Source organism: Bubalus kerabau, chromosome 8, assembly GCF_029407905.1.
Source record: "Bubalus kerabau isolate K-KA32 ecotype Philippines breed swamp buffalo chromosome 8, PCC_UOA_SB_1v2, whole genome shotgun sequence".
NCBI lineage: Eukaryota > Metazoa > Chordata > Mammalia > Artiodactyla > Bovidae > Bubalus > Bubalus kerabau.
In genome coordinates this window covers 117,953,166-117,978,928 of record NC_073631.1, presented here as the reverse complement: position 1 = coordinate 117,978,928, position 25,763 = coordinate 117,953,166, and the positions used below count along the sequence as shown (strand labels likewise).

Here is a 25,763-nt window from a genome sequence, read left to right as displayed (position 1 = left end):
ATTTGAGTAAACTATGACATATATCAGGATAATGGACGAGCTTCCATGTAAGCAACTCTTTGATTTTAAAAAAGGTTAGGTGGCTGGCTTTAAGTGACCACAAGGGGAAAAAAAAAACACTGACTTAAAAAATAAAATCAGGAATTCCATGTTCTTCTGCACAGCATACAATGCCTTACAACATCTGGGCCCTGCCTACTTTCATCCTCTTGCCATTCTTTCACTACAGGCAAACAGAACTGTTTCAGTCCCTTTGACAAACGGTGTATCTCCTGCCTCAGCCTGTTCCCATACAGGGGACAACCTTGCTGTACAGCACTGCTCAGTCGTCCCTCTCTCTGATGCTTCCCTGGTCACTCTGGGGTCGGGGCCCTGTCTCACCCGTTCCTATCAGAGCCTTCATTCTTGTGCTACTCACTTCCTTATCAACCTCCCCTGACAGACACTAAGCCCTGGGAACCGAGGGGCTATGTCCTATTTTATTTCCAGGGCCTCACAGAGTGTCCAGCAAACAGACGGTGCTGAAACAGATCTGTAGAGTGAATGACTGATTGACCGTATGAAAGAAAAGCCTTTGAAAAAACAAAAAGAATGAAAACAGAAAAGTGAGATCACGAGTAGAATTCTTCACTGATGTGATTTCCTTTTTGTTATGAATCCAATAAACAAACATTTAAAATAAACATATACTCAGAAGGTTACTTAATTATATGCAATTAGTACCTCCCTCCTTTTTCATATTTTACATTTCAAAAGAAACCCAGCAAGCTCTAGAACCCTATTAGTACAATCTCAGACCATGTGGCTTCAAGCATAGTAAGAGTAGAAATAAATCTGTCTTAAATTTTCTAGTATCCTGAATGATGAAGCCTAATTGCAGATTATTAACAGGACGGGGGAGCCTGGTGGGCTGCCATCTATGGGGTCGCACAGAGTTGGACATGACTGAAGCGACTTAGCAGCAGCAGCAGCAACACCACCCCCATGACTTATCATACCGCACTAAAAGCACTGTTATTAAAATGGCGAGCAGAAACTAAGAAGGAACGTACGCTGCATTCCTTGTATCTGGCACGTCTCTGTGGTAGCCCAAGCGGTTACTGATAAGCATATTGAAGGCATGTTTCTGATACCCCAAGTCTCTCAACTCCTGATCACGTTCATTAAAAATCATACCTGCAAAAGAATGAAGTCACAGTCAGTGAATTAAATCTGGAAATGAATGCTACAATTCCTGTTATGATCTCAAGAAAATCTTGGGGATTTCCCTAGTGGTGCAGTGGATAAGAATCCGCCTGCCAATGCAGGCGACACGGGTTCAACCCCTGGTCCAGGAAGATCCCACATGCCACAGAGCAACCAAGCCTGTGCACCAAAGCACTGAGCGTGTGCTCTAGAGCTTGTGAGCCCCAACTACTGAGCTGCAAGTACGGAAGCCCAGGTGCCCAGGCCTGTGCTCCACAACAAGAGAAGCCATCGCAATGAGACATCCACTTACCACAACGAAGAGTGGCCCCTGCTCGCCACAACTCGAGAAAGCCCAAGCAGAGCAACAGTGCAGCCAAAAAGAGTAAATGAGTAACAAAACTTAAAGAAAACCTTGGCTTTAACTTCTTATAAACAGGTAATAGCCATGTTTCTCAAACCTAGTTTGTCTCCATTTTCAAAAAACTATATCAAGGTTTAAGTTAAACTTTCCTCAAAAAACCAAGTGTACCTTAACCATAAATTATGGCTCATTAGCCATAATTTAAAAATATTTTCAAGGAAAAAAAAAAAAAAACTTACCTATGACCAAGAAAAAAAGAGACTTAATGATGATTTATACCATAAAAACAACAGATTACAGAACCCCATATGGATCTCAACAGGCCCCAATTAACTGGGCAAGGGGGTTTTTTGGTTCTGTTTTCTAGAAAAAAATTTTTACCCCAAGTTTTTATATGGACTCTTCCCCTAGAAAATTAGACTATTGATAACCCTTTCTGTAAAAAGTCTCCAGTTCCAGACTTTAATCAACTTCACAGTCAAGAAGGTCCACCAGAGCTAATCAAAATCACTACAATTTAACACCTTTGCTCTCACACTGTCAGAAATCTCACCTTTACCTAGAACAGTAAGCTTCCTTTTGCTTTCTCTTTCCCACATCAAACATTTAGCCTCTGCTCACAGAGTGACTCCCCTATAATAGCATTTCCTGACTTCGAGTCATGGAAAACTAATTCCACTGGACATTCAGTTCAGTTCAGTCACTCAGTCGTGTCCGGCTCTTTGCGACCCCATGATCGCAGCACGCCAGGCCTCCCTGTCCATCACCAACTCCCAGAGTTCACCCATAGTCACATCCATCGAGTCAGTGATGCCATCCAGCCATCTCATCCTCTGTTGTCCCCTGCTCCTCCTGCCCCCAATCCCTCCCAGCATCAGAGTCTTTTCCAATGAGATAACTCTTCGCATGAGGTGGCCAAAGTATTGGAGTTTCAGCTTCAGCATCATTCCTTCCAAAGAACACCCAGGACTGATCTCCTTCAGAATGGACTGGTTGGATCTTCTTGCAGTCCATGGGACTCTCAAGAGTCTTCTCCAACACCACAGTTCAAAAGCATCAATTCTTTGGTGCTCAGCTTTCTTCACAGTCCCAATCTCACATCCATACATGACTACTGGAAAAACCATAGCCTTGACTAGACAGACCTTAGTTGGCAAAGTAATGTCTCTGCTTTTCAATATGCCATCTAGGTTGGTCATAACTTTCCTTCCAAGGAGTAAGCATCTTTTAATTTCATGGTTGCAGTCACCATGTGCAGTGATTTTGAAGCCCCCAAAAATAAAGTCTGACACTGTTTCCCCATCTATTTCCCAAGAAGTGATGGGACCAGATGCCATGATCTTCGTTTTCTGAATGTTGAGCTTTAAGCCAACTTTTTCACTCTCCTCTTTCACTTTCATCAAGAGGCTCTTTAGTTCCTCTTCACTTTCTGCCATAAGGGTGGTGTCATCTGCATATCTGAGGTTATTGATATTTCTCCCGGCAATCTTGATTCCAGCTTGTGTTTCTTCCAGCCCAGCGTTTCTCATGATGTACTCTGCATAGAAGTTAAATAAGCAGGGTGACAATATACAGCCTTGACATACTCCTTTTCCTATTTGGAACCAGTCTGTTGTTCCATGTCCACTTCTAACTATTGCTTCCTGACCTGCATACAGGTTTCTCAAGAGGCAGGTCAGGTGGTCTGGTATTCCATCTCTTTTAGAATTTTCCACAGTTTATTGGGATCCACACAGTCAAAGGCTTTGGCATAGTCAATAAAGCAGAAATAGATGTTTTTCTGGAACTCTCTCGCTTTTTCGATGATCCAGCAGATGTTGGCAATTTGATCTCTGGTTCCTCTGCCTTTTCTAAAACCAGCTTGAACATCTGGAAGTTCACGGTTCACGTATTGATGAAGCCTGGCTTGGAGAATTTTGAGCATTACTTTACTAGTAGAGGTTAAAAAGAAGAAAAAGATTTCATGGCCACTCAGGAAAACATCGGATTTTAAAAGTCAAGTAAGGGCGTTCCCTGGTGGTCCAGGGGTTAGGACTGAGCACTTTCACTGCCACTTTTTTTTTTATGGACAAATAATAACAGAAAAAAATTAAAGTTGAGTAAACTTTTGTTCTTAAGAATGCTGATTGTTTTACAGATATACACAGGTGTGAGGGGATGAAATACAGAATGCAGTGTTTTCCCAATTTATTATCTGATTTATCCCAAAGATTTTTTCTAAGGGTTTTATGGTCTTTGATCCATTCTGAGTTAATATAATACAATATGAGGTAAGGGTTCAACTTCATTCCTTTGCATGGGGATCTAATTGGCCCAGCGCCGTTTGCTGAAAAGACCATCCTTTCCACATTAGCTGCTCTTACCACCCCTTTCTGAAAACCAACTGACCACACGTTACTTGTTCTTAGGCATTACCATAGATGCTACTTGACCACAGATGTCGGAGGGTATATTTTTGGATTCTCAGTCTATCCTGCGATGTATGTATCTTTCCTTATGCCAGTATCACACCGTTAGGAAGTTTTGGAAGAGAAGTATGTGTTCTCCAACTTTGTTCTTTTCCAAGACTTCAGAGCACCCTGCAATTCCTTATCAACTTTAGACTCAGCTACTCCATCTTTTCAACAAAGGCCATTGGGATTTTGATAAGGCTTACATTCAGTGTGAGTTGCTTTGGGTGGCACTGACATTTTAACAGTGCTCAGCATTCCATCCACGAACTTAGGGCGTCTTTCTATTTATTTAGGTCTATTTTTATTTCTTTCCGTTGTGCTCTGCAGCACAACTGATGTACAAATCTTATACCTCCTTGGTATATTTATTCTTAAGTACATCCTTCTGATTCCACTGTAAATGAGACTGTTCTCTTAATTTTACTTTTGGACTGTTCATCACTAATGTCCAGAAATACAACTGGCTTGTGTGTGTGGATCTTATACCCTGAGACTTTGCTGAATTCATTTATTAGCTCTAATTGTTTTGTGATCTTTAGGATCTTTTATAAAGAATTTAGTTTCCGATGGGTAATCTGAGTTCGTCACTTCAAATATCTACAATTCTCTCAGTACTACATTCAAAGGCAAAGTCCATTAAAAATGGCAAACCCAATGTTACAACTTTATAAAAATTTTATAAAAATTACTATAAACAAAAAGAAAAATTTCCATTAATGCTTTTAAAAAGCAATGGCTGTTTGAAAATGAATAGAAGGTATATTTTATGAAAAATAAAGTAAAAGCTTCCTTTTCCTCATATAATTTTCAATACTTTTGACCTCCTGTATTAGGAAATGATTAAATCCTAGAAACTGATGAAATCTGTTTTTACATTTCCTTTATATTCTGTGGATCTTTCAATCTCTCAGAATCTCTCACTATATGCTTTTACTCTTAAATTACTTATTATTTGATTCTTCAATGAAGATCAAAGTTCTTAAGTTTTAAAGACAACCAAAATGGCTCATATATCCCTTAAACTAAAATTTGCTGAAACCAGTACTCGAGAACTGCAGTGTTCAGTCTTGCTTCCAAACCGAACAGAATGTAATTTTTTAAGAATAAAAAAACTCCTATATTTAATAAATATATTCCAGCGCCTCAATAATTCTTGTAAGTAAAAATCTTTTTAGATATAAGTAGTCCCAAGGCAATGGCACCCCACTCCAGTACTCTTGCCTGGAAAATCCTATGGACGGAGGAGCCTGGTGGGCTGCAGTCCATGGGGTCGCTAGGAGTCGGACACAACTGAGCGACTTCACTTTCACTTTTCACTTTCATGCATTGGAGAAGGAAATGGCAACCCACTCCAGTGTTCTTGCCTGGAGAATCCCAGGGACGGGGGAGCCTGGTGGGATGCCGTCTATGGGGTCGCACAGAGTCAGACAAGACTGAACTGACTTAGCAGGAGCAGTCTCAATTTATTTCTAAACCCAATGGTTTATGTCCTGTCTTAACTCTGCCTTTCAAAATATGTTAAAATAGTCACTTTTCAACCATTGCTTTCCCTTATTAAATAATGCTAGCAATTAAAATCTTCCCCCATAGGTTCCATTTTCTTTCCAACCACTTAATTTTTCTTCCTTTCTGCCCTGTCCCACCTCCCTCCAATTCTGGACCTCATAGTTTCTCCGAAGTCTTTATAAAATATTGAAGTCAGAACTGAACAAAACAGAATATAACTCCTTACTTTGTCTGCAAAAATCACAGGACCCCAGCTAGTTCATGAACAAGATACATCAGTACAGAAAAAAGTCACATGTCTAGTCCTCTGAACAATACGTGATTTAAAGAATATTTGCACTTCCAACGATGAAATACTTCGACATGTTGCTAGCAAATATCAGGTACACTTACCCAATTCAGAAGAGAATTTCACGTTGCCTCTTTCTGGGTCTTCAACATGATTATCTATCATATCATCAATTTTGTTTGCTTTGAACTGTGATTCTAGACTTGGACCTCGAGTGAAACGGGGATAAAATTTTTTGGGGAATGGTCCGTGGGGCCCAGACCCCTTGATGGGCACATTCTTAAGTGGCTGAGTCACTTCACTGAAGTTGAAATAAATAAAAAGCAAAAGCGTCCAGGCTGCAGATGTAAAAAGGCATCCGTAACAGAAATACCGAACTGTGACACTTCCCATTGTAGACCTAGCATCGCTGCAGGGCCATTGTCAGTTTCCTAAAAGAGAAGGACAAACACGTTAGACACTTGAAGACGCTGAAAAAATTAAATACCAATTTTATACTCGCTGTTTCCCAAACTACCAAGTAACACGTGTGAACAATTTACTTAGGACCCCATGTGCGTCATTAACAGAGAGTCAAATGTAAGAAGATACAGGGATAGCACTTAATAAAAAAATAAAGGAATTCAACAACTGAAACCACAGACCCATTGTGTTAGTACTGAGAAAACCAACAGCAGCAGCAGAGCTGACTTGCTCATCCGCCCAGGTTAATGGATACCTACCTCTTCACCTTTGATCTGGACCACATTCACTCTGCTCGTATTTTTGAGGTTCTAACTTTTCATAAGTAAAAGCTAAGTACTACACAAGTCATGACAGCACATCTAGGTCCCTTCTAATTGTAAAATTATTAGACTACATCTTTTAACCCAAGAATATTAAAATCTGTTATTATAAATAAGCAACTTTTAAAAAGTTTTACCCTCCAATCAAAGGTTAAACCTGCCCTAATGCCCACTCTAGATTCAACAGTTTCATTTCAAATTTATAACTGAAAGAGTTCAAATAATCCCATTTTCCCTCTCCTTATGATGTCTTATAAACAATAGGGCACTGAACAGCAATGTTTTCCTAAGCTTCTTGTAATATCGGGTCTTCATGGAGGCTTCACACAGCCCCCTCAGGAATTGTCTGTAGAGAGCCCATTGCACATATAAAATCGTTTCACTGAGCGTGAGAGCAGAGAAACACTATTTAAGTCATGTACAAACAAGAAATCTACAAAGCAATACTACTTATACATTACTAACTTCTATAGTATAAAATAATTTTTTCAAAAATTATCATGCCCCCCCAAACCAGGACAAAGCAAATCAGCATCAGTAAGCTCCAATTCAAAAATTAAGCTGTTTTGTACAATGTTATGCCATAAGCCCAAAAGACAGCAAATGGTTCAATTTCTTAACTATCTGCCAACCAAAAACTATTAGTTCTTTCACCACATGTCAATTCAAAAGCTTGAAAAACAAAACACCAGTACCCAAACAATCAAAAACATCCCCCAACAGTAACACCAATGGGAAATGACCACTGCACAAAAGGAAAGTCAGACGCAGGTCAAAGTGCTGTCAGGTCAGCTGCAGCACTGTTAAGTTAAAGACAGGCACAGAGAAAGATCCACTTTACTTGGAAGTAGAAGAAAACTTTCTCTAAGCAAAATGAATGGAGCCATTAAGACAAATGATTAAAGTTACAAATTTGTAACTTTGCAACAAAATGTTGCAGACAATACTGAGTAGAAACATTTAGGTGAAACACTCAGTTCAGTTAGTCAGTCACTCAGCCCTGTCTGACTCTTGACTCTGACCCCATAGACTGCAGCACACCAGACCTCCCTGTCCATCACCAACACCCAGAGCTTGCTCAAACTCATGTGCATCGAGTCAGTGATGCCATCCCACCATCTCATCCTCTGTTATCCCCTTCTCCTCCTGCCCTCTATCTTTCCCAGCATCAGGGTCTTTCCCAATGAGTCAGTTCTTCACATCAGGCGGCTAAAGTATTGGAGTTTCAGCTTCAGTTTCACTCCTTCCAATGAATATTCAGGACTGATTTCCTTCAGGATGGACTGGTTGGATCTCCTTGCAGTCCAAGGGACTCACAAGAGTTTTCTCCAACACCACAGTTCAAAAGCATCAATTCTACGGGCTCAGCTTTCTTTGTAGTTCAACTCTCACATCCATATATGACTACTGGAAAAACCATAGCCTTGACAAGACAGCCCTTTGTTGGCAAAGTAATGTCTCTGCTTTTTAATATTCTAGGTTGTTCACAGTGAGAGAGTCAATTCCTAGGCAGGTTAATAAGAAGTCCAGGATCCCCAAGGAGGAGAAAAGGGTCTGGTGCTCTGGAAGTAGAGATAGGTGTCTAGAATTCTCAAGGAGGAGGAAAAGACAAACGTGTTTCTCTCTCTCTCTCTCCATTCCTTAGTCACAGTCACAGAAAACTAAAAAGAAACTTTCTTTAAGCCTAGAACTGATGATTACACAACAAACAACTGTACTAAGGATTATATAAAAACAATGTATCCTGCTTGAAGACAATTTCTCCTTCCTGAAGACCTTCTGGCTAATCCTGTTATCTTAAAATGTAAATTGTGGGTCTAGTAAGATCTTTACAATCTTGAGACATTCTTATTGTAATAACTAATTAAAACAGTATATAACTCCCTTGCTAAGACTAGCGAGGCTCTCCATCCCCTTCTGAGGTCTCTGTCAGAACCTTTCTCTGTCCCTTTTCGTACTTTAATAAAACTCTGCTACACAAAAGCACTTGTCAAGCCTGGTCCTGAAACTAAATCTTCTTTGGAGATCAAGAATCTGACACCGTTCACCATAAGCTATCAATAGCTTTTCTTCCAAGGAGCAAGCATTTTTTAATTTCATGGCTGCAGTCACCATCTGCAGTGATTGTGGAGCTCCCAAAAATAAAGTCTGTCACTGTTTCCTCATCTATTTGCCATGAAGTGATGGGATCGGATGCCATGATCTTCGTTTGCTGAAGCTGAGTTTTAAGCCAACTTTTTCACTCTCCTCTCACTTTCATAGAGAATCTCTAGTTCTTTGTTTTCTGCTCCGCACATCTGAGCTTATTGGTATTTCTCCCAGCAATCTTGATTCCAGCTTGTGCATCATCCAGCTCAACATTTCACATGATGTACTTGCATATATGTTAAATAAGCAGGGTGACAATATACAAGCTTGACATACTCCTTTCCAATCTGGAACCAGTCCATTGTTCCACGTTCGATTCTAACTGTTGCTTCTTGACCTGCACACAGATTTCTCAGGAGGCCGGTAAGATGGTCTGGTGGTATTCTCATCTCTTGAAGAATTTTCCACAGTTTGTTGTGATCCACACAGTCAAATGCTTTGGCATAGTCAATAAAGCAGAAATAGATGTTTTTCTGGAACTCTCTTGCTTTTTCTATGAACCAACAGATGTTGGCAATTTGATTTCTGGTTCCTCTGCCTTTTCTAAATCCAGCTTGAACATTGGAAGTTCTCAGTTCACATACTCTTGAAGCCTTGCTTAGAGAATTTTGAGCATTACTTTGCTAGCCTGTGAGATGAGTGCAACTGTGTGGTAGTTTGAGCATTCTTTGGCATTGCCTTTCTTTGGGACTGGAATGAAAATGGACTTTTTTTTTTAATATAAATTTATTTTAATTAGAGGCTAATTACTTTACAATATTGTATTGATTTTGCCATATATCAACATGAATCCACCACAGGTGTACACGTGTTCCCCATCCTGAGCACCCCTCCCAACCTCCCTCCCCATCCCATCCCTCTGGGTCATCCCAGTGCACCAGCCCCGAGCATCCTGTATCATGCATCAAACCTGGAATGGCGATTCGTTTCACATATGATATTATACATGTGAAAACTGACTTTTTCCAGTCCTGTGAACACAGCTGAGTTTTCCAAATTTGCTGACATACTGAGTGCAGCACTTTCACAGCATCATCTTTTAGGATCTGAAATAGCTCAGCTGGAATTTCATCACCTCCACTAGCTTTGTTCCTAGTGATGTTTCCTAAGGCCGACTTGACTTTGCATTCCAGGATGTCTGGCTTTGGGTGAGTGATCAGATCATCATAGTTATCTGGGTTATGAAGATCTTTTTTGTACAGTTCTTCTGTGTATTTCTGCCACCTGTTCTTAATATCTTCTGCTTCTGTTAGGTCCATACCATTTCTGTCCTTTATTGTGCCCATCTTTGTATGAAATATTCCCTTGGTATCTCTAATTTTCTTGAAGAGATCTCCAGTCTTTCCCATTCTATTGTTTTCCTCTATTTCTTTGCACTGATCACTAAGGAAGGCTTTCTTATCTCTCCTTGCTGTTCTCTGGAACTCTGCATTCAGATGGGTATCTCTTTCCTTTTCTCCTTTGTCTTCAGCTTCTCTTCTTTTCTCAGCTATTTGTAAGGCCTCCTCAGACAACCATTTTGACTTTTTGCATTTCTTTTTCTTGGGGATGGTCTTACCACTACCTCCTGGACAATGTCATGAACCTCCGTCCACAGTTCTTCAGTGAAACATTAGATTTTAACTAAAACAGGCATTATAACTTCCTAAAATATTTGCTTGGAGGTAGGGAAAAAACAAGCAAATAATAACAAAAACAAAAGCACTAATTCTTCAAAAGGCCATGAAATTCTTCAGTTTAAGACTTAACCTCATGGGGCTTCCCTGGTGGTCCAATGGCTAAGAATCAGCGTGTCACTGCAGGGGACGTGGGTTCGATCCCTGGTCCAGAAACTAAGATCCCACATGCCGTGGAGCAACTAAGCCCATGTACGACAACTACCCACATGCCTTCGAGCCTGTGGTCTGCAACGAGAGAAGTCACTGCAGCCACAAAAGGGCCTGTGTCCCCCAACAAAGACCTAGCGCAGCCAGAACATAAACAGAAATAAAAAGACTACCCGTACAGGCTGCTCTGATTCCATAAAGAACTGTGAGTAAGAAGCCAATCTCTTCTTCAACTGTGTAAGGAGATTTATATTTAGATTCTTTTCCTCAAACCACTCCAGGCCTCCCCACTTCAACCTTGGCCTCCCTGACAGGGAACACAGAAGGGAGCCACGCACAAGGAACCAGGAGAGGAAGCCAGCCAACATTTCCAATCACAGAGAAGCCAGAGCGTGCTAATCAACAGCTCTGCCATTAAGCAGCTCAGGACAACAGGGGAAGGTTAGGGTTCAACAAATGTTAACTTTTTCTTCATTAGGTCTAATTTTAAAATATAATATGAAAGGTATTTGTGACCCTCTGTTCCTTACAATGACCTAAAAGTCCCTATGTAATAGTCCGACTGTTATCTCCCACTATTTTCCTCCTCATTCGTTTTCATCCTAGACACAGTCTCCTTATGGGTCACTAAAAGTGTAATAAGGGATTATGCATGGGTTCTTCCCTCTGCCTAGAATCCTTTTCATCCCAGCCCAGGTGGTGCAAGTGGTAAAGAACCCACTTGCCAATGCAGGAGATGTAAGAGACACATGTTCAATCCCTGGGTCAGGAAGATCCCCTGGAGGAGGGCTGGGCAACCCAGTCCAGTATTCTTGCCTAGAGAATCCCATGGACAGAGGAGCCCGGAGGGCTATAGTCCACAGGGTCACAAACGATGAGCGACTTAGCACACAGCTTCACCTCTATTGAATCTTTGCTCAACTATTACCTTAACAAAGTTCTGTCTAGACAAGCAGGTTCAAAACTGCAACTCAACCACCAAACACTAGCACTTCCCATCCTCCCTACTCCATACAACTTACCACCTTCTTACATACATTGATTTCTTATTCATTATGTTAATTATTGTCTGTCTGTTCCCTGTTAGAATGTATGCTCCATCAGAGCAAGAGTTTTTTGTCTGTTGTGTTTCTTGCAGTATCCCCCAAGCTTATAACAAAAGCTAGCACATAGCAAACACTTAATAAATATTTGTTGAAATTAATTAAAAAACTTCTGGAGAAGACTCTTGAGAGTCCCCATTGGACATCAAGGAGATCAAACCAGTCAATCCTAAAGGAAATCAATTCTTAATATTCATTGGAAGGACTGATGCTGAAACTCCAATACTTTGGCCACCTGATGTGAAGAGCTAACTCATTGGAAAAGACCCTGATGCTGGAAAAGACTGAAGGCAAGAGGAGAAGGAGGCGACAAAGGATGAGATGATTAGATGGCATCAACGACTCAACGGACATGAGTCTGAACAAACTCTGAGACATACTGAAGGACAGGGAAGCCTGGTATGCTGCAGTCCATGGGGTTGCAAAGAGTCGGACACAACTTAGTGACTGAACAACAAATGAAAAAATTACTGTAATGTGGTTATCGTGTGCTTGCAAAATGCTGGGATTTCCAAACAAATATACTATTCTGTTTGAGCCAAGCAGTACCTTAATGCTATGCATGGAGATCTTATTTCAACCTTATTTCAACAACAGTATGGGCTTCCCAGGTGGCTCAGAGGTGAAGAATCCTCCTGCCAATGCAGGTTCAATCCTTGGATGGAGAAGATCCCCTGGAGTGGAAATGGCAACCCACTCCAGTGTTCTTGCCTGAAAAATCCCATGGACAGAGGAGCCTGGTGGGCTATAGTCCATGGGGTCGCAGAGTCAGACACGACTGAGCAACTGAGCATGACAACTAGGCAGGACAGTAACCATATTTATTATTGGAAATGGTTCCAAACCCCCCCCCCCCCGACTCTCATTGTCCAATTTCACAAATTAAATAAAGCTCTCTGCTATAAAAAGAGGGGCTACTTTCCACTTTGTCCACTGCGCGATTTTCGGCTTCCTCTTGGCTGCCAGCACCTAAGGGCAAAATGAAACAAGTTTTCTCCTCACCCATAAGGTTCGACCCACTCCATCAAGATGTTTCACATAATACCCCCAGCTCACCCTCTCCACTAGAGCACATCAAGATTCCTTGGTCTAAACTACAAAATGTATTAACTCTCAACAATTTTATGGGTAAATAGAATATTTTTCAAGCCATATTATGGTAACTTTTTACAGAAATTTTTTATGTAGTGAATCGTTATTAAATAGTTACTAAATTGAGGAACCTATAAAAATGAGAGGAACTGACAAAACCTGGTCATTTTTTTAAAATATAATTCAAAATCTTCAGAAGCAAAAAATTTCAGGAGTCTTTTAAACAGGTCAAGAAGTTAACACCCAAATATAAAGAAAGTGGAAACCAATCAGATGCCTGTTATAAATAAAATAACAAGTCCTTAACTGCTTAAGAAATTAAAACATCCAAACAAAAATCAAAAGGCTGAAAACTGAATCTATGCTAACAAATAATGAATCCAGCATCTACATGATAAAAAGGTTTTTGCTTCATACTATCTGCCATTCCTTCTATATAGCCATGGCCTCAATATTCGAGGCTTGAAAGCTTTTAAAAGGAGGGTCAAAACAAACATTTAAGGTTAGTTAATGCAAAACAACTAGTGACCAAATACTTTTAATCATAAACTTAAATAGTTAATAAAGCAAAAACTTCAGCAGTTAGATACCAAGGTAATATATTCTTCAAAATGTAAATGAATAAAAGGCTATGCTGAGCTTAGTCGCCCAGTCGTGTCCGACTCTTGCGAACCAGTGGACTGTATCCTGCCAGGCTCCTCGGTCCATGAGGATTCTCCAGGCAAGAATACTGGAGTGGGCTGCCATGCCCTCCTCCAGGGGATCTTCCCCACACAGGGATCAAACCCAGGTCTCCCACAATGCAGACAGATTCTTTACCATCTGAGCCACCAGGGAAGCCCAGATAAAGGGCCAACCACCTGTTTACGTGAATTTTCAGTAGACAAGATGGTGTGGTTTCACGTTTCCTCTAGCCACGGTCTGGGAGCTGCCAGGGAACAGGTGGCTAGTAAGCTGAGAGTCAGTTTTGCCAGGGTGATACAGAGGAAGAAGAACAGGGAAAGGTATATGCAGTGTGCTGATCAGAATGACAGGCCAGATTTAAGCCAGACAAGGAGAGCTGAGAGGCTCAGGAAGACTGAAGCAGGATGAAAAAATGTGGACGGGCCAATGGGCCCTGGTGTAGCTGAATGGCCGTTGGAGTTATGTTACCAGAGAGAGTGATGTGGAAAGATGCATGTTGTGGTGGAAAATGAGAGGCTAACACTCAGATTCTGGAGAGGTACAGTGAATCAGAGAAGAATCCTTTCCAGACACACAAACTGGAGATACCCCAGTGAACAATTTGCTTATAGTATAAGCATTGCTATACTTACTGTAAGCAACCCCCTGAAGACACAAGCATTTCCACCTTTTCAAACTCATTATGGTTAGCACAGCATCTGTGGTGAACAATTAAGGTGTATTCATGTTCCAAAAGAAGTTACAGGACATTGTTTAGGTTGTGCACAATGAGAAGAGTATAACAATGTCAGCAGGGCTAAACAGTTTACATAGGCAGTTTCATTAGACGTTGTCATTTTATTTTTTTACTGAACTGTAACTGGGGTATTTTTATACCTTACAAAGTGATCACCACGCTAAGTTCAGTGATCATCTGTCACCACAAAGTTATTACGTCATCACTGACTAATATTTCTTCTGCTGTGCATAACTGGAAGTTTATACCTCTTAATCTCCTTATCTGTTCCATGCACCCCCACCCTCCTCCCCTCTGGCAATTACCAGCTTGTTTTCTGTATCCAGGAGTCTTTTCTCTTTTGCTATCTTTGTTTTGTTTCTTAGAATCCATATGAGTGACTTATTTCACTAATAGTGAAATATAATACCTTCTAGGTCCATCCCTGTTGTCACAAATGGCACAATTTAAGATGATACTAAAATCATTCCACTAATTTTCCAGTCATAGCCTACTAAATGTACTGAACAATCTAACATTTTTCTTCTGAAAATCATTAAATAATTCTAGAAAAAAGGCTAACACTGGAATCATGTAAGAGTTTTATATGCCAGACACCACTCAAGGTGCTAGGGATTGATACTTTAAGTTTTGCTATTATGCTAAAAAAAAAAAAAAAAAATCAGAAAATAACAGGTTGGTGCAAAAGTACTTGTGATTTTGCACCGCTGAACTCTGCTGCTTGATAATATTGGAATACAGCCTTAAATAAATATGGTTATGTTATTATCGCTTTGTTTTTTTGCTAATGACATTACTTGCTGTTTATTTTATATATTTATTTTAGAGTAGGAAAATGATGTTAGACAAAAAACAAATTCAAGTGATTTTCTAACTTGAATTCAAAATGGGTTGTAAAGCAGCAGAGAGAACATGCAACATCAACAATGCATCTGGCCCAGGAACTGCTAATGAACGTACAGAGCAGTGGTGGTGGTTCAAGCAGTTCTGCAAAGGAGACGAGAGCCTGGAAGGTGAGGAGCGCGGCGGCCGGCCATCTGAAGTGGACAGCGACCAACTGAGGATCATCAAAGCTGACCCTCTTAAAACTACACGAGAAGCTGCCAAGAATTCAACGCTGACCATTCTACAGTCATTTGGCATTTGGCACCCCACTCCAGTACTCTTGCCTGGAGGATCCCACGAACAGAGGAGCCTGGTAGGCTGCAGTCCATGAGGTCTCTAAGAGTCGGACACGACTAAGTGATTTCATTTTCACTTTTCGCTTTCATGCATTGGAGAAGGAAATGGCAACCCACTCCAGTGTTCTTGCCTGGAGAATCCCAGGGACGGGGGAGCCTGGTGGGCTGCCGTCTATGGGGTTGCACGGACATGTCGGACATGACTGAAGCGACTTAGCAGCAGCAGCAAAGGTGACACAGCTCAATACACATGAGCTGACAGCAAATTAAAAAACTGTCATTTTGAAGTGTCGTCTTCTCTTCTGCTATACAACAACAAACCATTTCTCGAATGGATTGTGACATGAGATAAAAAGTGGAATTTCTATGACAATCGGCAATGACCAACTCAGTGGTTGGATCCAGAAGCTCCAAAGCACTTCCCAAAGCCAAACTTGCACCAAAAAAAGGTCATGGTCACTGTCTGGTGGTCTGCTGCCCGTCTGGTCCACTACAGCTTTTTGAATCCCAGTGAAACCATTACATCTGAGAAGCACGCTCAGCAAATTGATGAGAGGCACTGAAAGCTGCAAGGCCCGCAGCCTGCACCGGTCAACAGAAAGGGCCCAATTCTTCCCCATGGCGACGCCCGACTGCGTGTCGCACAACCAATGCCTCAAAATTTGAACACATTGGGCTACGAAGTTTTGCCTCATCCATCATATTCACCTGATCTCTCACCAATGGACAACCACTTCCTCAAGCCCCAGGACAACTTTTTTCAAGGAAAACCCTTCCACAACCAGCAGGAGGCAGAGAATGCTTTCCACGGGTTTGCTGAATCTCAAAGCATGGATTTTTACACTACCAGAATCAAGTTACTTCTCGTTGGCAAAAATGTGATTATGATGGTTCATATTTTGATTAATAAAGACATGTTTGAGCCTAGTTATAATGATTTAAAATTCATGGTCCGAAACCGCAATTATGTTTGGCCCAAAACATGCGCTGAGAAGCTGGAGCTGGGGTACTGAATTAAGAATGCAGAATGGGGAGGCCCAAGCCAACCACGTGGAGGCTGCATGGAGCTCCTCTCAGCATCCCGGCTCTCACTATGGAGAAGTGAAACCCACCGGGTTGTGTGACTGAAGGCACTTATTCAGTGTACCCTCACAAAGGATGGAGGCTCAGGTGTCAACTACAATTGGGCACTTGCCATCTCACGCGACAAGGATTAAATCATGTGCTGCTGCAGCTGCTGGTTTTCAGCACCCTCTGAAAGGAGCTCAGGGTGGAAAGTAGGAAAGGAGGCATGCTGTGCTAGGGGAAAAACTAGCAGGACAGGCCTTCATAGTTAAGACATTTTCAGCAGCTGCTTTTATGAGCCAGATCCTTGTATCTCCTCAAATCTAGAAAAGCACTCAAATTCCTCACGGTGACACGGTCTCGTACTAGCAGAAAGCTTCACCTGACTAGCAGAAATCCTCTGGAAAAATAAGTGCTCGACTGCATGCATGCCGCCATCAGTAAAATCACGCGTCTCCTGTCCTTCCCCGCTGCCTCTCTGGCGCTCGACTGCATGCATGCCGCCATCACTAAAATCACGCGTCTCCTGTCCTTCCCCGCTGCCTCTCTGGCGCTCGACTGCATGCATGCCGCCATCACTGAAATCACGCGTCTCCTGCCCTTCCCCGCTGCCTCTCTGGCGCTCGACTGCATGCATGCCGCCATCACTGAAATCACGCGTCTCCTGCCCTTCCCCGCTGCCTCTCTGGCGCTCGACTGCATGCATGCCGCCATCACTGAAATCACGCGTCTCCTGCCCTTCCCCGCTGCCTCTCTGGCGCTCGACTGCATGCATGCCGCCATCACTGAAATCACGCGTCTCCTGCCCTTCCCCGCTGCCTCTCTGGCGCTCGACTGCATGCATGCCGCCATCACTGAAATCACGCGTCTCCTGCCCTTCCCCGCTGCCTCTCTGGCGCTCGACTGCATGCATGCCGCCATCACTGAAATCACGCGTCTCCTGCCCTTCCCCGCTGCCTCTCTGGCGCTCGACTGCATGCATGCCGCCATCACTGAAATCACGCGTCTCCTGCCCTTCCCCGCTGCCTCTCTGGCGCTCGACTGCATGCATGCCGCCATCACTGAAATCACGCGTCTCCTGCCCTTCCCCGCTGCCTCTCTGGCGCTCGACTGCATGCATGCCGCCATCACTGAAATCACGCGTCTCCTGCCCTTCCCCGCTGCCTCTCTGGCGCTCGACTGCATGCATGCCGCCATCACTGAAATCACGCGTCTCCTGCCCTTCCCCGCTGCCTCTCTGGCGCTCGACTGCATGCATGCCGCCATCACTGAAATCACGCGTCTCCTGCCCTTCCCCGCTGCCTCTCTGGCGCAGCGCCTCAGAGCTGTCGGAGGTGCTGTCTCCCAGGCTGCAGTCCTCATTTTGCCCCAGATAAAACTTAACTCGCGACTCTTGCATTGTGCTTTTTTTTTAAGTTGACATATGAGACGTATTATTACTTATGGATCCCAGAATCAGTGGGGCGGGGGGGCGGGGCAGGGACACAGGACAGCAGCCCAGGGGAAGGGCGTTTCTCTGAGGACATCAGCAGGAGAGAGGGCAGGGCAGCAGGCGCCTCTGACTGACTGGGGTGGTCGTGACTTTCTGCAGGCTTCACGCTAAGCGGCTATTTTAAACGATGCCCTGGGAAAAGCAAAGTGGCAAAGTGCGAGCATCCTGACCAGGAGTTATTATCATGTAAAAGGCCCAGACAGCAACTCAGAAAAACAAAGTTGTTTTCCCCAAAAGTTGTCTTTCTCGTCAAAATGTAGATGAACAAGAAGTTAAAATTTTAAAAAACCCTGAAGTCTATCATTGTTTTGCTGTAAATTCTACCAGTTATTTTTAATCTTCCTACCCTAGCCACAAAACATTATATTGCTATTTGTAATTAATGAAAAATAAATGTAATAGATTCAAGTTAGTAGCACTATGGATAATATTCTACTTTTCTTCATTTAAAAAGAAATATAAAAGAGTATGTATTTCTTTAATAATAAAGGTAAAATTTTTCTTAGGAAAAAGCTTCCTAATTTAAAAACAAGAACCAATTTGGGGAGGATTAAATATTTTAAGGCTTCAAATGAAATATATGGCCTTTTAACTTCAGAAGCAAAGAGATTTTAGCATCCTTAAGGGAAGAAATATTTTAAATCCATTAAATTGTCAAAAATTTGACAATAAAATTTGGACACTGAACAAATATTCTAGAAGGATTTGAAAAATTATGTTTTCTCTATTAAATCATTATCTAGTCTGAAATTAGCATGCCTCTTTCAATAGCCACCTTTTTTTTACTACAAGACTGAGACAATTCTATTTAATCAAACAGGACAGCCCTCACTTTCCTTCAGTACCAAATAATTATCATCATATTTATCTCTAAATGTTAAGTATTTACCTTTCAGTAGTTTCCAGCTGTTTTCTCATCAGTATATATTCCAAAGGGTCAAACAGTAAACATTTTGTCGCTTTTTCCAAGAAAGAGAGTCATATTTTGCCTCAGCTAGAGTCAGTACTGATTTATAACAGTGCCTTTCCTACATACCCTGTAAAATTACCAAGTGATGACAACACAAAAATACACACTTTCTTTCCCATTCCTTATCTACTCTGAAGGCTAGAAAGAAATGTATTTCATAATTACAATTATTGAACTAGGAAAGGTTCAGAGCAAATTCCAGACATCACGAGCTCTCTGGGAATAATCCTTTGACCTTTTGATATTTATGAATGTCCTCTCTATAAGAAAATCAAGGAGCATAAACACATGTAAGTGTCTATATATGATATCTCAAATGCAGAGGAAAACCACATGATAATGTTGACTGGATGGAGACAAAAGCAAATTTAAACACTAAAGAAAACCAAAAGGATAGAAAATATGACAAATTACTTAAAATTACCAAGTTTAGGACACCTGCTTTGTCAGTGAATAAGGGCTGATTGAAGCTAACGAGGCTAACTATTGTTCTTTAATACTCTCTCCCATCAAATGCTCCAGTAAGGAGCAGCTCTCCCTAGGTAAGACCTACAGAAGACAGGAAGAAGAAAGTGACCACAGGCTCAAAAGCGCCTGCACAACCAACATTTACTTCATGGAATCATTACTCTCAAGGTCTTTCTAACTCTGTATTCTAGTATACATACTAAAGCTTCTTTATTACAACGGTCATACTTTACCTCATTTCTGACCCCATGGATCTGGTCAAGATTGCCAGGCATCCTCAAGAAATGCCCTGACTGCGGCTGACATTTGATCTTTTCTTCAGTCCCAGCAGAAACAGCCCATATCTTGTCAACACAGGGATTTAAACTCAAATGTAGTCAGAAGCCAAGCAGATTATGAAGAGGAAAGAGAGAAAATAAGTGTGGTTCTACGTGTCAGGGCACGTCCCCCAGCTAAAGCAATTCAAATTCAAAACTCCAAAAGCTGCTGACCAGCCTCCAGATTGCAACTTTTTTTTTTTTTTTGGCTGCATGAAATGGCTTGTGGGATCACTTCCCAGACCAGAGACTGAACCCAGGCCATGACAGTGAAAGCACCAAGTCCTAACCACGAGACCACGCAGGGTACGCCCCAGACTGCAACTTCTCATGGAGATGCATAAAATGAACAGTGCATAAACACAACCCCCAAAACCACAAAAACTATTACTGCTTGTTCCCTTTCTGCCCATAAGAAGGAAGATTAAGTCAAAAGTATATCAGATAAAGATGAAATGAATGAAAAAGAAAAAAAATAGTTGTCAGAAATAAGTGTTCTGAGATATCCAAACACACAGAATGCCTACAAGCACACATCCATCCATGGTCAGCACGGCCTCTGCAGCCGCTTTGCCCCAGGGCCCAAAGACACTAGTGGAGCTGACAGTCCCTAAACCATGGCTACTGACGGTTTTACTCTGCAAGCGTGTCAAGAGTCTCTAGTGGTGTACAGCGCTGACAGAGCGGTTTATGTACATTAGTCAAGTGTGCAAAGACGAACAAAAAACAGAACAGAAAATACTCCAGGGCGTAAGACAGACAGGAAGAGAACATCGAGTCTTATCTTTTCCCCTCTTTGTTTTAGAGAAATTAAGTAACTTGCTTTAAGGATACACAGCTAGTAAGGGGAGAAACCAGATTTGAATCCCAGTGACCTTATGTCCTTCATTACTTTGTAACCATCTGGTAAATAAGAAACAGTGATTCTCAATTTGCCATTCCTTAAAAAAAAAAAAAATAGAAGTCATCCAGTGATTTTCTTTTTTTAACATAAATTTACATTTCCCACAAGAGTCAAGGTATCAGTAACTCTCCTCCCAAACAAGATGTTCGTTCACCTCTCTGGATTTCTATCATCTCCTAAAATTGGAACCCAGTAATTCTTTACTATTTTTAAATTCTCAGGCTTTTCAGGAGCATCAACTATCTTGAGTGAAGCTACCCAGACTGCCATTACCAGAAGCACAAGGCCAGGGTTATGTTCTAAACTGTCGCCTTTTGTATTTGAAAGGGAACAGGCTAGGCACTGCTAAAAAGAGACATGAGAAAACCATACTGTGACGGAATATTGGGTTTTTTTCAGACACTCATTTCTGAATGCATTCTACCACCTCAGGAGGTTTAAAAAGCAAACGAATCTACTTGGCAAACAGCCAGTTCCACTCCTAGCTGCTCCTGTTGACTCAGGCCGCAGGAAATCATACAGCAGACAGCGTCACCTGCACATCCTCTGGAGCCTCACCATCCTGCGCGGGGCTGACTTCCAAGCGCCAGCACCGCATCTCCAGCCTCTGCAGTCCACCTGTCCACCTGCGGGGCGGGCCCACACTCTGGGGGAATGGGCCCTCCCAAGCGGCGGCCCTCACAGTGGGCTGTAGAAGCAGCCAGCCCCCTCAGAGCCAGAGAAACTGCCACCCGCATTCTCTACTGGCCCCTGTTCCCAGCATGACTAGGCTCTCACTGCCCACAGCAGCAACTGGCTGGAAAACACGCCCCTTACTGTCTGGCTCTCCTGCCCTCACTTCCTCATTCCCCCGCTGGTGTGTCCCGGATTACTCACCATGTGGATCTGAACTTTTATCTCAGGGTTTGCTTCAGGGGGCTTCCCAGGTGGTGGTAGTGGTTTAGCCTCTTAAGTCGTGTCCAACTCTGGTGATCCCGTGGACTGTAGCCCATCAGGCTCCTGTGTCCATGGGATTCTCCAGGCAAGAATACTGGAGTGGGTGGCCACTCCCTTCTCCAGGGGATCTTCCCAGCCCAAGGATCAAACAAGTCTCCTGCATTGAGAAGATGGAGCACCGCAACCAAGAGTAGCCCCTACTCACCACTACTAGAAAAAGCCAGAGCAAAAGCAGTGAAGACCCAGCACAGCAAACAACTAAATAAAATTATTTAAGAAGTTCTTCTGAACAGCTGCAAGATATTTTTCCAACTAGCAAAAAAAAAAAAAAAAAATTTCAAAGTGATAAGCTTTTCCAAGGAAATCAAAAGCTCGAAGGCAATGTAGCTTGAAATAACTGTTAATTAGCAGGAAAATATGAAGATCAAATGCAGCCAACACAAGCAACTCTCAGGTACAACACTGCAGTCCTGAACCTATGCATCTGGTTCACTCAAGATGGTAACAAGTCATAAAATCTAAGTTAAAAAGCATGCTTTCAGCTCCTATATTAAAAGGGCTTAGAAGCCACCTCGTCTATCTGTACAAAAATAAACCGAATATCAATGACTTTTGAACCCATCAGAGAACAAAGATTACTGTTCAAACTACCGCTGAAAACCTGGAGACACACAGCTGAGATCTGCTTACCTGGAGCAGAAGCCGCACCATAAACTGGCCTGAAAGGGAGAGACTAGGAGAATCAGTCTGGAGCAGGGAGGGGCCACACCTCTGACGGCTTTACCCCCAGGGATCCCACCACAGTGTGTGTGCAGGCCCCAGACCGATCCCCAGAGGACTAAGGCAGGGGAGGAGAAGAATAATCACTGCAGAGAGTCTTCTTCCTAACACAGGCATATCCTCCAGGGGGAAAAGACACCAGAGCTTTCTCTAGATTAAGAAAGACATTCCTCCAGCCCCTCCCAGCCCTCCAGTCAAACCTGAGGGGGAAAAGTGTTAGTCATTCAGTTCACTTGCTCAGTTGTGTCCTACTCTGCAACCCCATGAATCGCAGCACTCCAGGCCTCTCTGTCCATCACCAACTCCCGGAGTTCACTCCGACTCACGTCCATCGAGTCAGTGATGCCATCCAGCCATCTCATTCTCTGTCGTCCCCTTCTCCTCCTGCCCCCAATCCCTCCCAGTGTCAGAGTCTTTTCCAATGAATCAACTCTTCGCATGAGGTGGCCCAAGCACTGGAGTTTCAGCCTCAGCATCAGTCCTCCCAATGAACACCCAGGACTGGTCTCCTTTAGGATGGACTGGTTGGATCTCCTTGCAGTCCAAGGGACTCTCAAGAGTCTTCTCCAACACCACAGTTCAAAAGCATCAATTCTTCAGCGCTCAGCTTTCTTCACAGTCCAACTCTCACATCCATACATGGCTACTGGAAAAACCATAGCTTTGACTAGATGGACCTTTGTTGGCAAAGTAATGTCTCTGTATGCTCTCTAGGTTGGTCATAACCTTCCTTCCAAGGAGTAAGCGTCTTTTAATTTCATGGCTGCAATCACCATCTGCAGTGATTTTGGAGCCCAGAAAAATAAAGTCTGACACTGTTTCCACTGTTTCCCCATTTATTTCCCAAGAAGTGATGGGACCAGATGCCATGATCTTCGTTTTCTGAATGTTGAGCTTTAAGCCAACTTTTTCACTCTCCTCTTTCACTTTCATCAAGAGGCTCCTTAATTCCTCTTCACTTTCTGCCATAAGGGTGGTGTCATCTGCATATCTGAGGTTATTGATATTTCTCCCAGCAATCTTGATTCCAGCTTGTGCTTCTTCCAGCCCAGCATTTCTCATGATGTACTCTGTATAGAAGTTAAATAAGCAGGGTGACAATATACAGCCTTGACGTACTCTTTTTCCTATTTGGAACCAGTCTGTTGTTCCATGTCCGGTTCTAACTGTTGCTTCCTGACCTGCATACAGGTTTCTCAAAAGGCAGGTCAGGTGGTCTGGTATTCCCATCTCTTGAATTTTCCACAGTTTATTGTGATCCACACAGTCAAAGGCTTAGGCATAGTCAATAAGGCAGAAATACATGTTTTTCTGGAACTCTCTTGCTTTTTCCATGATCCAGCGGATGTTGGCAATTTGATCTCTGGTTCCTCTGTCTTTTCTAAAACCAGCTTGAACATCTGCAAGTTCACGGTTCACATATTGATGAAGCCTGGCTTGGAGAATTTTGAGCATTACTTTACCAGCGTGTGAGATGAGTGCAATTGTGCGGTAGTTTGAGCATTCTTTGGCATTGCCTTTCTTTGGGATTGGAATGAAAACTGACCTTTTCCAGTCCTGTGGCCACTGCTGAGTTTTCCAAATTTGCTGGCATACTGAGTGCAGCACTTTCAAAGCATCATCTTTCAGGATTTGGAATAGCTCAACTGGAATTCCATCACCTCCACTAGCTTTGTTCGTAGTGATGCTTTCTAAGGCCCACTTGACTTCACATTTCAGGATGTCTGGCTCTAGGTGAGTGATCACACCATCGTGATTATCTGTGTGGTAAAGATCTTTTTTGTACAGTTCTGTGTATTCTTGCCACCTCTTCTTAATATCTTCTGCTTCTGTTAGGTCCGTACAATTTCTGTCCTTTATAGAGCCCATCTTTGCATGAAATGTTCCCTTGGTATCTCTAATTTTCTTGAAGAGATCTCTAGTCTTTCCCATTCTGTTGTCTTCCTCTATTTCTTTGCATTGATCGCTGAGGAAGGCTTTCTTCTCTCTCCTTTCTATTCAGTCCTGTCCAATTCTTTGTGACCCCATGGACTGTAGCCCACCAGGCTCCTTTGTCCATGGGATTCTCCAGGCAAGAACACCGGAGTGGACTGCATACCGTTTAACAGGGGATCTTCCTGACCCAGGGATCAATCCTAGGTCTCCTGCACTGCAGGCAGATTCTTAAGCATCTGAGCCACCACGAGAAAAAGTAATCAACAAAGGTGAAGGCTTCTATAAAACAGACTGGAAACCGCAGCTAGGGAAGGGAGTGGGTTGCACGGAGGAATAAAGCTACAGCAATGGAGAACACTTGTGAAGGTCACAGACACAGGCTGAGATTTAATTGGAAGATTACAGAATTCTTACCCTTCCTCACACTTCAGCATAACACCAGCAGGGCTCCAAATAGAATACCAGTGTGTTACAGCTGATGCAGGTTTCCCAGGCGGCACTCTGCCAATGCAGGTAGACGTAAGAGACATGGGTTTGGTCCCTGGGTCAGGCAGATCCCCTGGAGGGAGGCAAGGCAACCCACTCCAGTATTCTTGCCTGGAGAATCCAACAGACAGAGGAGCCTAGTGGGATACAGTCCATGGCGTTGCAAAAGTAGGACATGATTAAAGTGACTCAGCACTCAGAGCTGACACAGACTCTCTCTGGGGAACAGTACTTATACGAACAGGGCACTAGAAGCATCCGAAGCCTCGGAACCTGAGACTACTGCCAACATTAAACACTGCCAACCTCTATTACCTGACACGAGATAACAGTCTTTCAACAACAACAACAAAACGCAAAGCTTAATAAAAGAGAAAACAGTCACCAAGACAAAGCAATCATTAGAACCAGAATTAGATGACACCGATTTGGGGACTGGCAGACAAGGAATTTAAAATATCTGTCATTAACATGTTAAGGGCTCTAATGGAAAAAGACAACACGCAAGAATAGGAGGATGATGGAAACAGTGAGAAAGAATCAAAAGGACATGCTAAACACCAACAGCACTGCCAAAGCTACGAGGAAGGCCTTCCGTGGGCGCCTCAGAGACCCCACAGCCAGAGAAAGGAGCGGCGAGCTGGAATACAGGTCGACAGACACTCTGCCAACCTAAATGCAAAGAGAAAAAAGAATGAAATCAACAGAATATCCAAAAACCATGGGGCAATTTCAGAAAGTATAACACATACACGTTACTGGAATATCAGAAGGAAAAAAGGAAGCAGAAAAAATATTTGAAATAATAATGGCCAAGAACTTTCCAAAATTAACAACAGACCCTAGGAAGCTGAGAGTACAACCAAACACATTAAGTACCCTAAAAAAAAAAAAAAAACCTCACTTAGGTATATCACATTCAGACAATCAAAAGACAAATACAAAATCTTGAAAGAAGCTACAGGGAGGGAAGAACATTTTATCTACAGAGGAAAGAGAATTACAGTGGACTTCTCATCATGCAAGCAAGAGCAGAGTAAAATATTTAAAGTATGAAA

At 42.6% G+C, this 25,763-nt stretch overlaps 1 protein-coding gene across 10 annotated transcripts in view; it reads right to left on the bottom strand.

Moving 5' to 3' along the window:
- Positions 1-25,763, bottom strand: part of GALNT11 (polypeptide N-acetylgalactosaminyltransferase 11) — a 55,215-nt gene that overhangs the window by 20,049 nt on the left and 9,403 nt on the right. For all 10 annotated transcript variants that reach the window (XR_008718180.1, XR_008718181.1, XR_008718182.1 and 7 more), the window contains exons 2-3: positions 5,902-6,228; positions 1,053-1,176 (exon numbers count right to left, since the gene is read on the bottom strand). Coding sequence is in view for 7 of the 10 variants with exons in the window: in XM_055591324.1 (XP_055447299.1) it covers positions 1,053-1,176; positions 5,902-6,190 (413 nt within the window). In the remaining 3 variants the exon portion in view is untranslated. The remainder of the gene's footprint in view (positions 1-1,052; positions 1,177-5,901; positions 6,229-25,763) is intronic.